Here is a 16,146-nt window from a genome sequence, read left to right as displayed (position 1 = left end):
ACCGTGAAATTTCTAATTGTATGTAATTCATTGTCCCTAATTTGATCTCTTTTTCTACATATTAAACAAACGTTATTTTACCTATATTAACAAAATAGATTTTGCTTGATAAGTCAATCGATTAATTTAATCAGTAATTAGCAGAACTGCTCGTTGCAAAATTTCCAATTGTACCATTATCATTGTCCCTAATTTGATCTCTTTTTCTACATATTAAACAAACGTTATAATTTTACCTATATTAACAAAATAAGATTTTGCTTGATAAAGTCAATCGATTAATTTAATTAGTAATTAGCAGAATTGCTCGTTGCAAAATTTCCAATTGTACCATTATCATTGTACCTAATTTAATTCCTTTTTCTACATTAAACAAACGTTATTTTATCCATATTAACAAAATGAATTTTGCTTGAACAATCGACTAATTTAATCAGCGATTAACAGCATCGCTTACTGCGAAATTTCCAATTGTGCAATTCGTTGCCTCCGATCTAATCTTCGTTTCCGCGTGTCAAACTAGAAAAGTTATTCTATTCACGATTAACGAAGTAACGCAAGTGTCGCTTGATAAGTTAATCGCCGATTAAACTACTTGGCGTTTGATCGTACTCGCCCTCGGATGAATAAAAACTGTGACTCGTGTTAAGTGAAACGCAATTTTTATTTGCATATTTTATTTATAAACATGCGGCTAGCGCGTACGGAAAGATGATAAAAACAAACGCGATGGTAATCGCATTTTCGACGTGGCGAGGGTCGACCCGCCACCAACGACGCTGAACATTACGTGCGCATCACGATCGTAAAATAAAAAAGAAAAGAAAGAGAAAAAAGAAATGAGAACTTACTTAAATATCTTATAAATATATGTGTATACAATCGAGGCGTGTTCCTGCCGCAGTTTTAATCGTTTAGATCCTTACAAAGGCGGTCGATAATCACTCGCGGTGTTGCACACTTAAAAATTAGTAATTAATGGTACTTAACTAATTAAATTGATCGTTACGATCCCTTATAGTTTGTACTGTCGCATTATTATGAATATTATGACTCACACTCAGCTTTGGGGTAACTTTTGAAGTGTCAGTCTTGCACGTGACGCTGCCAAATCAGTATTTACAGAGAGAGAAAGAGAGAGAAAGTTCGTCTGTATTATGAGAGTCTGTATTATGCATAATACAGACAAACTCTCTCTCTTTCTCTCTTTTTTTTACCCCCGAGATTCCCTACGAAATTACGAAACCGTTCTTGTCCATTTATTTACTCCCGATCGATCTCTCGCGTTTGTCGAACAAGAGATATGTACGAAATTCTTTCATTCTTTTGGGGTGGTTTACTTGGGTAACTGCTATAGCAAGGCCATGTAGTGAAGATATTATATATAGGCAATAATTGTAGATCATCGAGCTGATACTCGTTGAGTAATCGTTATCCTGCTTGACCCGATCGTGCAATTTTCTTCATCAGTATAAATTATTGACGTTGTTGAATGTATATACAGTGTTCGGCGCGTTTATATGATGACGGAAACGGCTTCCGCCTCGTGCGTATTAAATATCGGCGGGTGTATGAAATGTCTTGATCGTTGAAAATCTATTACAAAAGCGTTAAATAATCGATCTATTCACAATTATAGTTACAAGTGCTGTGGCAAGTCGCGCCAATTGTTAATCGTTAACGGTAGTCAAAGGCACGTATTGGAGAAGAGTTACGGCTCGTTCTTGCTTGAACGATCTTGCGAATGTTTTGTGAAGAGGAACCTTGGCGCGATATCAATTCCTAAGCTGGTCTTCCGTGAACGCGGAATCTGTATAAGCACGTGTAATCTAGCTGCCCGTGATTGCTGTGTATCCTCAATTCTATATATTCGTATGGTCTATCGATCTCTGTATTCTGCGTAAAAAGATTATCAACGATTACTATAATCTTAATAAATCTAAAAGTCTATTAATGAAACAGTAACGGCGTATAATAACAAATCCTTCAATGGAGAAATAAATTTATAAAAGATTTTTAAAGAGAAATTTACCTGGACTGGAAAATATTGCAAGCTTTCGTCGGAATACGTGAATTCGTATTCCCCAAACATCACAGGCTCGACATCGTTCTCATGCAACAATCCCTGCAGCAGTAAAAGTATTTAAAAATATATATATATCATAATATATTGACCACAAAAAGGATTTATTTCACATACCCAGACATTGAATTTTCTGGGCGCGCTCGACATGTTCTCATTCGGCAAAATCAATCTGGAGACGTGCTCTAGAGTGAAACCAGTTACATAAATGACACTTCGCAATTGTATCAGGAGGTATCCGGGAAAATCTTGGAAGGCCCAGCAAACGCCAGGTTGTATCGGATTTCCCTGTATTACAGTTCGCGGATTATTGCTTTCGTAATACAGCGCGAAACCGAACAAACTGTAGGCTCTCGTCTTTATGTCATATCGCTGAGTGCATCGCGTGCTAATAATCTGACCACCTATATGCAGACAACAAAGCCATTTGTTATAGTATTTACTAGCTGTTATTTCTCGATCTATCGGCACGATACGATACCTGCCGTTTCCAAAGCATAATCTACTTGACCCGTCTTATCCGCGTCATAAATTCGCAGTACTTCCTTCACTATTTTACGTATGTGCTCGTCCGAGACATGAACATTGTCAGCGTCATCATTAGAGCTCTTTTGATCTAAAAATATAAAAAAAATTCATAATGTATTTTTCGACATTAATTAATATACGACGTAACATCCAAACACATTTAAAAAAGTCAAATGCATTTAAATATATCCTCAAAGAACCTTCTCTATTATGAGATGCAAATAAATTCTGTAGGTTTTTCACGAGATCTTCTTTCGAAGTTCCGGGAGGAAAGTAGCTGAATAAAATTCTTTCCACATGTTTATCTATATTCTGATTCGCGATGGATTCCGCATTGGCGTAGCAACAAGATTTTAATTCCGAGTACAGCTTGCGTAGTTCCTCAAATTCATACTTGATGATTTTAAGTTCGCCATATACCATATTTTTCAATGTCACTTCATTGACATCCAGTTTATCTTCCATATCAGTAATCTTGTCCTGGAAGGATAACTGCCTTAAAACTCGAAATCTTCATAATTATATGTATATATATATTATGTGTAATATTTTTAAGATATTCCTACACACAAAATGTTATAAGTAAATCATAGAATACAAGAGGTAGTTGCAATAAAATTTATATCTATACCATTTGATGCGTCTGTCTATTTTCGAGCATTTCTATCCTGTTGACCAAATCAGCCTTGTCAGCTAAGTCTTCTTTAATTATCTCATTATTAGCCAATATTTCTTCATTAATTTTACGATCCTGCCATTGTACATTAGGTAATAATTTTTCTGTCGCGGTCTCGGACACAGTTTTAACATCAAGAAGAGGCAACAAATATTGTGCTATGCACCAACCACCTGAAACAAATTTTATATCTATAAATATTTGATAGTTCAAACGATTGTTGCGATCTCCTTCTCCTGTTACTGTATTGAACTACAGTGTTCCAACACAAAGTTAATGCTACAGCGACTGTCCAATTATTGAATTTACAATCACAGGGATCTTACATGTCAGATACATCTTAAATTTCGATGGCATACAGCAATGATGCAATTGTTCAAAGTGGAACTATTATCCAATATGGTAACTGAGAGAAGGATAGACGAAGAAACTCACCGTTCCGTTGATATCGATCGCGATCACGATTTCCAAGTATTTCAAGCACAACACACTCCGACTTTTTTTAAATGCCCAGTAGAGTAATCCTCCCCCTATCCTTCTCCCATCATAAAATTTTCATTTTTTGCTTTTTAGATTCGCTTCAATAAAAACGCTCAATCGTGACACTATGACGCTATATCACTCTAACGGACTGTGTTCAAAAGACTACTAATATCATAGACATAAAAAATATTTTATTAAGTATGAACGTGTTTTTACAATATAGATATATATTATCTAAAGACAGTAATTGTTACATCAAAATATTGTTATCTTTGAAGCGTGTAAAGATAAAAATGATACGTGTGGTGGTTAACTGAAAAAAATGTTAAATTTTATTTCATTCAATAACGACATTATCTATATATTATGCAATTTATATCTGTAGGATTAAATATTACAGGAAAACATAAAATATATAATAGAAAATGTATAACAGAAAAATGACTAAGTGACATGACCAGTTAGTTCTTGAAATATAGCACAGATATATAATTATATGTAAAATATATAGAATATTAATAAATATATCTTCACGCAAATATTAGTTTATTAGTAAAAACAAAAAATAAGTAAACCGATAACTGTTAGTCAGTAGGTATATATGTATCGTAAAGGCTATTTCATTATCTAATTTAAATATACAAAATATATCTCATAGAATTTTTTAAACAATATCAACGTCATATTATGTAGCAAATGCAAATATGTCAAAATAGCAAACATAATTTTAGGACAATTACAATTTTAAAAGACATTTCAGTCATAGAATTACCGAAATTTTGTAATCATACGGCAATAAATGACATGCTAATAATATATACTGAACGACAGAATAAAATAAAAACGAAAAACAATGGTTAAATCACACACATAATTATTAATTTAAGGAATAAATGGATGAAAGAGGTATTCATATTCTTAAGAATGATGTCTGCAAGTTATGTTATACGATCAATCTAACGAAAATTTGGTATAATAGCATTTTACTTTCATCATAATTTTGTAAAACGATATAAATATTCAACACCTCCTCCATCCATTTGAACTAAATTATTATTATTTAGGATTGTTATCCTAAATCAAATTTTTCAATTAATCACCACTTTATATTCCACCCAATGGGGGGCATTTCAGGCAAAGACACGTTCACACTCTGTAAAAGGTGCATGAAATAATTTTTAAAATCTGCAAAATATTTGGTAAACAACTCATAGGTAAGAGACATTAAGTTGATTATATTGTTAAAGATGTGATAAGTCGTCTCAGTGACACCATATTGGACATTGCGCAGAGAGTCCGCAATAGTGAAATAATGCCTCTGCGCGATGTAAGCCCCTGAAACAAAAAAAAGACAAAGGCCAGGATGGGTTTATGCGTCTTTCAGGTCCTGCGAAAGACATTGGTCTGACTGTGCTCGGATCGGTTTAAATATCATGTTGATTAGTGAAAATGGAATTCCAGTGGTGTCTCTTGTTTTCTTTTATGCTCCTTAAACAAAATGGAGAAACTTACCAAACAGAAGAAGTAACGGTAGAAGCGCGATCCAAAAAATCCTCGGGCCTTTCTCTTGCAGCCACTTCCTAACGCCAGTGAACCGACTCAACAGCCAAGCGTCGAATACGAGAATTCTGACGAAGAAAAAGTACACATTGTGCGTATAACGGTCCAAAGTTTGCCACAATTTGCTCCATTTGGATTCTATAACAGCGAACAATAAGAAAATAATCAGTTAACACTTCTTAATATGCTATATTGGTATGACAGATAATTATTACATTACGTTCAATTATGAAATACTATTTTTATATTTTTAAATGCCGATAAATACCGTGAGATAATCGATAAGCTTGTGCGCCGTAATACTGCCTTTCCCTATCCGTTCTAAACTGGAAAAATTCGACAGTTTTCCTGAACCAAGCGACAATGAAGGTTGTAAAATATGTGAACCACTGCACGATCCTCCAATTTTGATTAGTTCTGACCGATATATTTACAAAAGTCTCGTCCAATTCAGTATCAGAATCAGCCTGAGATACATTATATTTCCCAGTTGGAGTCGCCCACGATAAGTATCTGTTGAAATAAGATTGCATTACCTTAATTTTATGTGAAAAAAAATTTGTTTCAATAAATAAGAAAGCACAAAATACCTTGACCGAAAACTTGAATATTCAGGCTCCGAATAAACCACCTTTTTACTTGTGTACTGTTCTAAGTGTGTCTTTTTGTACAGAGTCGCTCTTGAAGAATTCGACATACACGCGCGTGACACGTCGTAATTATCCGCGGACTGTAAAATACACATATAGTTTTAGAACGCAAATATGCAAAGTTATGGATGTATCGAGAAAAAATATAACGATGGCTCGAGATAACAAATACTTACCGAACGAATTAGAGAAGCGGTCTCTTTCAAATCGACCGTATCCATGTCGCTGATCCCGCTTTCCGTCGTTCCTCGCGAAGCCTGACTTAAATTCCGACGACTGGTTTGAGATACGGTACTTCCATTGTCGTTCGTGTGTATAGACCGCCTCGACATATTGGGCATGGCCAGTATACCTGGGGCTATCTCGTAACGACACTGCGACGCCGGCGAATACGTATAGTCTGTCTTCGGAAAAACGCTGAAACAACCACAAGTGATCTGATTCCTCGCACAGGTAATACATGCAAATCGTTCGTTTAACCGATTCCAACACTATCAGCACGAACAATTCGACCTGTATCCTGCGACTGGCGCTAATTCGAACGTAAAATGTTTATGAACGTTTGTTCTTCCAACAGAAAGGTCGTATTTCTAAAGTAAACAGTATCGAGTTAAGGTGAAATTTCATGGGCAGTGAAAAGCAGCAGCAGGTCGTACCGATTGGCTACAAAATAGAAAAGTTCTCGAACTCGAGAACTTCTCTATTTTGTAGCCAATCCGTACGACCTGCTGCTGCTTTTCACTGCTCATGAAATTTCACCTTTAAACAAATGCAATGTTACTGAGAGAGAGGAATTCGTTACATTGGCACAGTCGTACAACAACATCTCACGATCAGTGTTAAAGAATCCGTTAAAAGTAACAGGAAACATATACCGCATGCAGAGCAAAATTTAAAATACACGTACTTCCACCACTCTCCGGCCTGCTTGTAGATCTCATAAGCGGATCCCGGTCTGCTCGGGGGATCTTCCCTCTCTCCCTCCTCGGACGAGTAGTCGCTGGTAAGTACTCTGCGTGGCGTAACGCTCTTGCGTCTTCGCTCGGCTTTCTGGTCAGACGCGTCTTCCTTACTTTCGCTCTGGCCGTTGACAAATATTTGCCTTTTGGCCCGCTGGCGTTCCGACCGGCGTTCCGCTTTTTTCGTGACGACGACAGAACCCTCGGACTTCGTGCTTTGGTTATCCGTCAGGCTTCCCGTGACAGATCCCTCCTTGCTCTCATCTATGGTATCCATCATACTCTTTTCATGCGTCTTCACGTTGCCAGGTCTATAGTCATGGAAACGCGAGCGATAAAGATGAAACTTGTCTACAATCGTCTCCCGTATTAACATCAAACACTTGAGTCGGCTACTTACAACGATCTAGAGCCAGACCGCCTGCTACTGGTCACCTCTCCAGGCGTGTGAGATCTTTCCCGGCTCCAGCTTCTGAGATCATAATGACGTTCCGTCACCTCTGGCTCCAGCAGGGAACGGCTCGGGACCATAGGCGTGTGGGAGCGCGACCTGCTCCTGCTGCGAAGCTCGTAGTGATGCTGCTCGCTCTCCATCCTCCTGTCGAACAAAGTACAGACCGGGTGACTGAGAAAATCGCGGCAAGACGCCACTCCCAAGGAGACCCAGTACCGCGGTTCTTCCGGCGGTCAAAGGTTATCGCTCGCTTTTGAGAAAGAGTCACAGGGGCCGAGTCTCGGAGAGAACACATGCCCGAACATACGCGCCTAAAAATAGCGCCCCTCCCCGAAGGACACGGCCGCGGTCCGCGGTCCTTCTTCCCCGCTGGATCCCTATTTCTAGCCCCTCCTCGCCGCTAAGTTCCGCGAGCGAAGTTCGCGACGATGCCGTCGGCCGTCGGCCACGAGAATCGCGCCGCGCAGACAACGCGCATCAAAATCAACGCAACGCGCGGAGGAAGGAAGCGACGGCGGCCACCACCGCGTCTTACCTATCTCCCATCGACGTCGGGGACTGGTCCGCCTCGGCGTCAAGAGTCGTGCGTGACATCGCTATTTATAGAAAACTCACCGTTTCCGCGCGCGCGGCGACGCTAACGGGACGCGCGACCAGACGACGACGACGACGACGACGACGCGGGCGAGACGTAGCTCGCGTTGCGCAACACGCGCGACGCGCGAAGACCGACCGCGGAACGCGTTTCGCGTGGAAAAAAAAAAGCCAGCCTCCTGTACCCCGCGCCGCTCCGCCAGTCCCAGCAATCCCTACATCCGCGCAGCGCGTGGGATTATGTACACGCGCCGCGCGTCCCGTAAACGCGTAGAAAACGCGAAATGCGTGCGCATTTTGCCCGATGATTCATACCCTTGTAATTCTGTTTACCTAGAGGGGGGCTGGGAGGGAGGGAGGGTCCGTTCAACAACGTCGTTTTCGCGCGACGTCTTTTTTTCCCTTTGAGAGAAAGTCGAGAGGGCTTATCTATCCAATTTACATCATGATCTAATCTACGATCGGTCTTCGATCGCTTTCCGTTTCTCACGCGAATTAAGCCTCTATCGATAGCCTTATCTGTTAAAAGAAACGGAAATCGCGTGTGTCACGCGGGTTGCATGTAAATCATGTAAATCGAGTTGAAAATGTTAAAATGCCTGCAAGAGCGAGAAAAAAAAACGATGAAAAGAAACTGACGCGAAACGCATAATGGGCGATCCGGATGTAGAATAGTATATATAACGAGGGATCTTTTGTAAAAAAAAAAAAAAAGAATCGCAGGAATTTTTGAAGCGGTTTGCGACGCAATTTTTATGTAATCGCGAATATCAAATTTATATTTATTGGAAGCATATGTACTTATCACATATTTCATATTAATGACTAAATAATTAATATTAATTCTCTAGCTTTCATCTACATTTTTTTAAAAAGGGGGGAAATAATAAATTAAGATTTAAAAAAAGGGCAGAAATAAATTCATCGTGTTTCTGTTTCAGTAAATACTGTTCAATGGAAGGAGCGAGGGAAGGCAATTTCTATTGATAAATACGAGGAATTGCAATTGCTGTATTTCGCTCCTACATTTCGTGGCCCCCTCGGTAGATTGGAAATAAATACGGAGTATACATACATACGGAATATGCGGAGTCGCGGAGAGCTGGCCGCTTTGCGCACAGGTGTCGTTCGGGGTGCCGCCGTGTTAACAAAATAAATAGGTTATGAGTGTGACAGTAATATCGGTCAACATTGTACATACAATAGCGTCTAATATATATAAATTTAAATGTAAGTACAACGCAACAATACGTCGCGTAAGAACGTAGTGTAAAAGTTTCGAAGCTGGTAATTGCGGAGAGGGACGGGGAGAAAGTGGCGAGCTTCTTAACCTCTAAAAAATACTTCTCACTCTCCTTCTTGTTATATTTTATGATAAAATTGTAAGACAAATCGGTCCGGACTGCCGAGACGCTTCATTATACGGAACAGATCGCTTTTATTGACATACCGTGTCAGATCATTGTTATATGGCTAACAGATTATGTCGGACTTGGAGTTGGGAGGACAGGCAGGACGAAGGAGTTATGAGGAAATATTGAAGCAACGGCAGGATGACGGGGGACATAAAACCGCGACGACAACCGAGCAGGTAGGTAGGTAGGTCTCCACTTACCCACGAAACAAACCGAACGTGATATACGTTCGTGTTACCAGACATAGCTCATTCTTGTATCCTACTCATCTTCGAGTGCCGTTACTCCATGTCATATAATTTCAATAGGCCTGCTCTTTTCAACTGAACTTCTCGCACGGTTCGTCTTTTCGCTTTTTCTCTCCAACATGAGAAGAAAAGGAGAAAAGATGAACCGTGCGAGAAGTTTTCAGCATAAAAGAACGGGCTCATTATTTGTGCGACTCACCAAACTCTCACTTTCCACTGTATCTTTTCAGGCCTGCGTCGAGGACATCGTGCTCAAGTTCTACCGATCGTGCAGAGAGGGGGAGCCTGTTTTACTTAGGTCGAAACATATTCAATTCTTGAAGAAATCGATCAGTTATTTAAATGACACTTACGAGGTATTGCATTACTTTTTAACGTCAAACAGCGCATGTAATTGCCTTGGGGGAGAGGATTCGGGAAGAATACGTTTTTCACTTGTGAAACGAGAAACTTATCGAGCGTTTGTGTAACGATGCCTAGTGTTTGGACTCCAGCAGACCGTGGCTCTGCTTCTGGATATTGCATTCACTCGCGATATTGGGGGATCGATTGGAAGACGAGGAATGTTCCAAGATAGCGGGCTTTCTGGCCAAATGTCAATCGCCAACGGGCGGCTTCGGGGGCGGTCCGGGACAGTATTCACATTTAGCCTCTACATACGCCGCGGTGAACGCCCTGTGCACCATCGGTACGCGAGAAGCGTACGACGTGATAAATAGGTAAGGAATATGAATGAGACATAACTTTCTTCGACGCGTAATGTTGTCGTTTTAAAAAACCATGTTTTGCATAGTGTTTCGACGATTAAGATTACGACAATTTCAGGAAGAACTTGAAACGGTTTCTATCATCCTTACGCGGAGAGGACGGCTCTTTTTGTATGCACGAGAACGGCGAGGTAGACATACGTGGGGCGTATTGTGCTCTCGCTACCGCCAAGTTGACAAACGTATACACACCGGATATGTTCAAAGGCACCGCCGAGTGGATAGCCAAGTGTCAAACGTGGGAGGGTGGCTTTGGCGGTTGTCCGGGGATGGAGGCTCACGGCGGGTACGTGTATTGCGCTTTGGCGGCACTCGTAATGCTCGGAAAAACAGAGCTTTGCCATTTACCGGAGCTGTTGGTAAGATCCTTTTTACGATCTCGTAAAAAACGCAAGATTCTCGACATTCACATCCATGCCGGTCCCGCAGAGGTGGATAGTAAATAAGCAGATGCGTCTGGAGGGCGGTTTCCAAGGACGTACGAACAAACTGGTGGACGGATGCTACTCGTTCTGGCAAGGCGGAACGTTCCCATTGATCGCCGCTATCTTGTCGACGCAGGAAAAGGCGTTCAGCAGTTCCGACCACTGGTTGTTCAACCAAGAGGCCTTACAAGAATATATATTAACTTGCTGTCAGAATCCGCACGGCGGTCTTCTGGATAAACCGGGAAAGTACGTAATCGCGCTATTTCGCCTGTATGCGATTATCTAATAATAAATTTTAGTCACATTAATCGCGCGATGCGATAGCCTTTTCATTCTTTTCTATTTTTTTTTTTCAGAAATCGTGACATATACCACACATGTTATGTTCTTAGTGGATTGTCGATTGCGCAAAACTCACCGGTAAAGACGATCATCGGACGAAAGCTCGTGAACAAGGTGGAGGTGATCCATCCCATCTACAACGTGGAATACTCCGTCGCGAAAAAGGCGCAGGAGTATTTCCCTACTCTACCAATACCCGCCGATTGATTCGTCTTAGCTATTCAAAATGTATTTAACCATGTTTGTATGTTTTTCCTAAAAAAGAGAAAATATTCCAAAGAAAACTGGAACCTATCTCAAACTGACCAATGATGCGCGTAGAGAGTTGTTTTTGTATATGAAAGTCCTTCAATTGTGATATATAAGAGAGCATGAAATGCCACGTTAAATAATCTTCGATGCACATTATTCGATATTGAAAATTAAAAGATCGCATTTTTCCTATCTTGATTTTATTTTGTGTTAATAAAGTTCACGGAGAAGATAATACAGAAATAACTTATTTATGTGCCCCATGTGAGACGTTGCACAACTGTTATCTGAAATTTCTTTTCTTCCGTCAATGATCGCGTAATTTCCGACATAAGCGTGCAAATAATGCAAACGGATCCCAGAGATAAAGATCTCTATTGCAACGTGTAATATTACACATAGATATATGTACATATATGGGGATACATAAATAATATAGAATATAATTCCATTGCTATATAATTCGATATCTACCATATCTACTCGAGGAAATGCTAAAGATGCAGAAAAATACAATTTTCTTACATTAATATAAAAATTTAACTTTTCAGTGTTTGATTCGGAACTCGCTCGACTGATTTTTCTCGATAATCAAATACCGTACATATTTTCGTCTTACATGTTAAGGGGATCCTAAAGCCGTCTCCTAATACCGACATTTTTACTAAACGCATATCTTTTTATTGGCTTTATAGATTTAAAAAAAATCCTTCGCTAAAGTTAAAGTATATGCGCTAATGCTTTCCATGACGGTCGATTTTATACCGAGAATGAAAATAATTTCAGACATGCAGACAATAAGACATCGACTTGTGACATTTGCTTCATTCTACAATTTTTTTGTTACAATATAAGACCGTTGTGGAAGGTGAATTACATCAAGAAATATCATACGGTTCTCAGAGTTTGGATTAGAACCGTAACAAAAAAGTTATGCGTGTACATCTATTATCGTGTAATGTAGGTATATAGGTACTATAACATTGTCTATCCTTGTCTATAAAAGGACAGATATAAACCGGTAACATATAAAACGATCGAAACTATCGACCATTTTAATTCCGTTTAGATGAGAGTGCTTTCCCGTCGGGAGTTCGACCTTTGGTTTAGGATCCCCTTAACGTAACGTTGTTCACCACTCGACATTTCGCACGATTATAGGCGCGGCAAGATATCTCGCACTATCGAGGACATAGAGTAAGTGATGGAGAATGCAAAATCTATAATGATATATGAAGGAAGTTTGTGATATTTCGATCTCTGCACCGTCCATTGCATCCCTTGCAGACTATTGTTGATTAACTTACGTTTATACGACACCACCCATATACCGTTGCACTTACAGGATTGAACTCTTTTTTTTTTATGTTTGTCAATAAATTATAAAACAATATCTATAATACAAAAGTTATGTCCTTTACGATTTATGAGCCTCGATTATTTCTTTTTTCGTATGCTCATAATTATAGTTTCGAATGTTTGCTCGAACGAAAAGCGAGATAAAGAATAACTTTTGTTCAAGATCGCGATATTAGTATAGATTAATATGAATGCGATTAATAATACGTACATATATGATAAATGCTTAAAAATTGCAGTCTTCCGTTAATTTTTTGATATAACCAATTATTGCATGTAGTTATACGCATGGTTCGACGTAATTTCCTGGGAATAATCCAGTTATACCGTCCATCACCCCCTCCCACCATCCGTCATCGTTTTTCTTGAGCACGTAGATCACAGAACTCTCTTGAAAACTCAGCTCGTCCTCTTTATCCGCGTAATAATCATAAATAGCCACCACTGTAATTACAATTTTTGTATTATTACTTATCGCGTTACTAATTTGATGTTTAACAACATGACAGAAAACTAATTCTACCTTTCTCGATATAATTCTTCGGCACCCATCCGGGCAGGTCTTCCTCGTCCGGCACGATCGGCATTATAGCACCAGATGGGGTCGGTCTGCCAAACTGCGGATGTTCCTCCTGCTCCGGTGGTGGCGGCGGCGGTAAGGGTGGACTATTCGCACCGCTACCACGACTAATTTGATGCGATAGTCTGTGCGGCAGGGTGTGATGTCCGGTGTATTCCGTCATATCGCCGCCTAGACCGACCAAAGGTGAAGGTGGAGCTACGATGTGTGACGAAAAATATCAATAATTCGTAACAAATTACGAGACTGTATGATATGAAGATATGCATGAACATTGTACACACCTTCATTATCGTTATTAATTATATCATTTGTCACTTACGAGGCATACTGTTATGCTGTTCCTGCACGTAGCCCGCGGTGACGCTGGGCGGTGCCGGTGGTGGCGTCTGCGGATGACTCTGCAGGGGATGCACCGTTCCCACTTGCGGCATAGTGTGCTGATTGATGGTATTGGCATGCGCATTATGATTGGAATTGTGGCTCGTGTGGGACGTGTTATGAGCATGCAATGGTAGAGTGCTATATCCCGGGCGATCTCGCCTGGGATGGCCAAGTGGATAGTTGGGCGCGTAATGGCTAGGAACTTGTGGTGGGGCTACCGCTGGCGGAGTCCTATATTCGCGCGAGCCTTTACTCAATGTTCCTATACACAGAGAACGTTGCGAATCATTATTCGCCGTATTAGCAAGATTTTAATGCGAGACACATATAACATTAAACGTGACAAATAGATTGGTGTAACATTTAGAAGCTGAAAGAAAGAAAAAAGACACACATGCGGCCAAGAAGCAGTAAATACCTTTGCGTTAGCGAAATTTTTAATTTTTTATAACCGCAACTGAAAAAGTACACCTTTACATGTTTGTGTAGCACTTGTACAATTCTTAGCGCTTATGGAGGGTGTCCCAGAGCGTTCCTGGGACACCCTGTGCATACAGTATGTTTGGGCACAATTATGGACTGTCCCCGTAAACGATACAAAGACAAGGAAATATCTTCCCGTTTGTAGCAACAACTACCAAACATTCTGTATGTATAATATATATTTACAATATGTAGAACTCTTACCAGTTCTCACTGTTTGAGGTGGCGTGGGTGGTTTGGTAGTAGGAGCAGGTCCTACCATAGCAGCGCCCAAGCCCGAGCCTGTAGAAGCAGCACCCAAGCTCTGAACGCTGCCTTGACTACCTCCTCTCTGCTTGCTTCGCGGCGTACCGCAGCTACGTACACCATGCCCAATTTCATCTAGGATCGTGTAATCAATGCTCTTCCTGACATACTTAATTGGTTTCTCCGGATTGGCGGGAGCGATGATTTTGTACTGGCGAGTCGTCATCTTGTTGGCCGTCAAGACCCCTATCTCCCTTCTGGCCACCTTCTCCTTGTGAATCATGACCGTCTGCGCGATATGGTTCATCTGACTCTCCATCTCGGCGAGCTGGGACGTCTGCAGGTCGAGCAGTTGAAGAAAGTTGTACGCCAGGGTATTTATTTGATATGCAACGCTGGCCAACGACTGCGTGGTGTAATTCTTCGTCTCCTCCAGCGCGATCCTCTTGTTCTCCGCTTGGAAGTAGTTCGCCTCGCAATACTCCGCCACCCTCTCGAGATTGGTGTGGCTGTCGGCCAGATTGTTCCTCCCCTCGGGAATCTCATGTCGCAGGAGTGCCGCCAATTCTGCCATGACTTCAGAATCACTGCCCACCCCTGACGACACGCAATAGGATCCTGATCCTTTTCACAGGCGGTAGAAAAGAGAAATAATACAGATATTACACGTGTGGGGAACTTCAACATGGATGAAAATCATGAAATTAATTTCGTGAAAGCACAACGTGTTAGAAAATAAAATACAAATTGAATAAAGTAAAGGCAATCACGCGCAGGCAAAAGGTATATACTTATTGACGGTTTTAGAGCTTCGAACAGTCATTCGCATCCTCACAAAGTTGGGTCATTAATCGGTTCTGACGCGAGTGCAAAGTGCAAAGAGGAAGAGGTTAATTCCCGACAATGAAAATACTCATCACCTTCCTCGCGAAGCGAAGGGAGCGGTCGAGAGGGTCGAAAAATTAGATTATGACAGGGGCGCGGCGTCCGAAGGGAAATAGAAGACAAGATGGACAGACCGACACACATACACACACACGCGTACACACCACACACATCGCCTTAACGTTCCGCTCGCGCGATCGCGATCAACGCGACGGGGAAGGGTTTTGTTGCGTGTTGCGTGCAACAACGACCGGTCTAGAGATGAAAAAAACAAAGAGTAGAAAATCAACTAACGGTACTCAGCCATTATTCGCAACTACCAGCTACTACCAGCCTCATTAATTCATAATTACCGAGCTCCCGAAATTCATGTAAAAAAAAAGCGTACGGAGATATAAGATGGCCGCGACACGTGCGCGCGCGAGCGATATGCAGTCGAGGCCCCGAGGGTCGAGTCTCGAGTCGATTGTATCGTGATGCATGTGCACGTCGCGATACAATCGATACCGTCGGGTATATTCTTTTCTTCCTTTTTAAAGCGGGGGAACACACACTTCTGCACAACGCAATGCGTCAGCATAAGAGAATTGATTGGTTTATTTCCTTATGCACATGTATATGGACCAATCAATTTTCTTATACTTAAGGCCATCGTACACAAAATGCATATAGCTTAGCATAAGCGTAGCATAAGACCGCTAAACCAATGAGCATCCAGCATAAAGTCGCTATATTGATTTACATAAGATGCTCATTGGTCCAGCGGTCTT

At 40.9% G+C, this 16,146-nt stretch overlaps 3 protein-coding genes across 12 annotated transcripts; 1 reads left to right on the top strand and 2 right to left on the bottom strand.

The window, feature by feature from the left end:
* Positions 1–645: 645 nt before the first annotated feature.
* Positions 646–9,087, bottom strand: LOC139813001 (uncharacterized). 3 transcript variants are annotated; one of them, XM_071778221.1, is made up of 13 exons: positions 9,067–9,087; positions 7,340–7,537; positions 6,888–7,250; positions 6,157–6,397; positions 5,921–6,060; positions 5,599–5,843; positions 5,283–5,468; positions 3,243–3,460; positions 2,812–3,091; positions 2,565–2,699; positions 2,201–2,487; positions 2,033–2,125; positions 646–1,896 (listed from the first exon to the last, which is right to left on the bottom strand). In XM_071778221.1, exons 2-13 carry the CDS (start codon positions 7,531–7,533, stop codon positions 1,783–1,785), a joined length of 2,496 nt encoding a protein of 831 aa, XP_071634322.1. In that variant the 5' UTR covers positions 7,534–7,537; positions 9,067–9,087; the 3' UTR covers positions 646–1,782. The 3 variants fall into 3 exon arrangements, with proteins under 3 accessions (XP_071634322.1, XP_071634320.1, XP_071634321.1); XM_071778219.1 differs by lacking the exon at positions 9,067–9,087 and adding an exon at positions 7,929–8,229; XM_071778220.1 differs by lacking the exon at positions 9,067–9,087 and adding an exon at positions 8,009–8,229.
* Fntb (Farnesyl transferase beta subunit) lies at positions 9,077–11,685 on the top strand. The gene is made up of 7 exons (XM_071778240.1): positions 9,077–9,217; positions 9,468–9,578; positions 9,881–10,006; positions 10,131–10,369; positions 10,476–10,776; positions 10,847–11,091; positions 11,202–11,685. Exons 2-7 carry the CDS (start codon positions 9,471–9,473, stop codon positions 11,392–11,394), a joined length of 1,212 nt encoding a protein of 403 aa, XP_071634341.1. The 5' UTR covers positions 9,077–9,217; positions 9,468–9,470; the 3' UTR covers positions 11,395–11,685.
* Positions 11,621–15,842, bottom strand: Abi (tyrosine kinase Abl). 8 transcript variants are annotated; one of them, XR_011732010.1, is made up of 6 exons: positions 15,412–15,635; positions 14,450–15,115; positions 13,701–14,024; positions 13,322–13,576; positions 13,010–13,242; positions 11,621–12,833 (listed from the first exon to the last, which is right to left on the bottom strand). XR_011732010.1 is itself a non-coding variant. In XM_071778227.1 (5 exons), the coding sequence occupies exons 2-5, from the start codon at positions 15,063–15,065 to the stop codon at positions 13,079–13,081; spliced, it is 1,359 nt and encodes a 452-aa protein (XP_071634328.1). In that variant the 5' UTR covers positions 15,066–15,115; positions 15,730–15,842; the 3' UTR covers positions 11,621–13,078. The 8 variants fall into 8 exon arrangements, 7 of the variants coding, with proteins under 7 accessions (XP_071634328.1, XP_071634326.1, XP_071634327.1 ...); XM_071778227.1 differs by lacking the exon at positions 15,412–15,635 and adding an exon at positions 15,730–15,842 and having other exon boundaries at positions 11,621–13,242; XM_071778225.1 differs by lacking the exon at positions 15,412–15,635 and adding an exon at positions 15,671–15,806 and having other exon boundaries at positions 11,621–13,242.
* Positions 15,843–16,146: the final 304 nt, after the last annotated feature.

Source organism: Temnothorax longispinosus, chromosome 5 (genome assembly GCF_030848805.1).
Source record: "Temnothorax longispinosus isolate EJ_2023e chromosome 5, Tlon_JGU_v1, whole genome shotgun sequence".
NCBI lineage: Eukaryota > Metazoa > Arthropoda > Insecta > Hymenoptera > Formicidae > Temnothorax > Temnothorax longispinosus.
The sequence above is the reverse complement of the archived record's forward strand: the minus strand, read 5'-3'. Positions and strand labels throughout refer to the sequence as shown.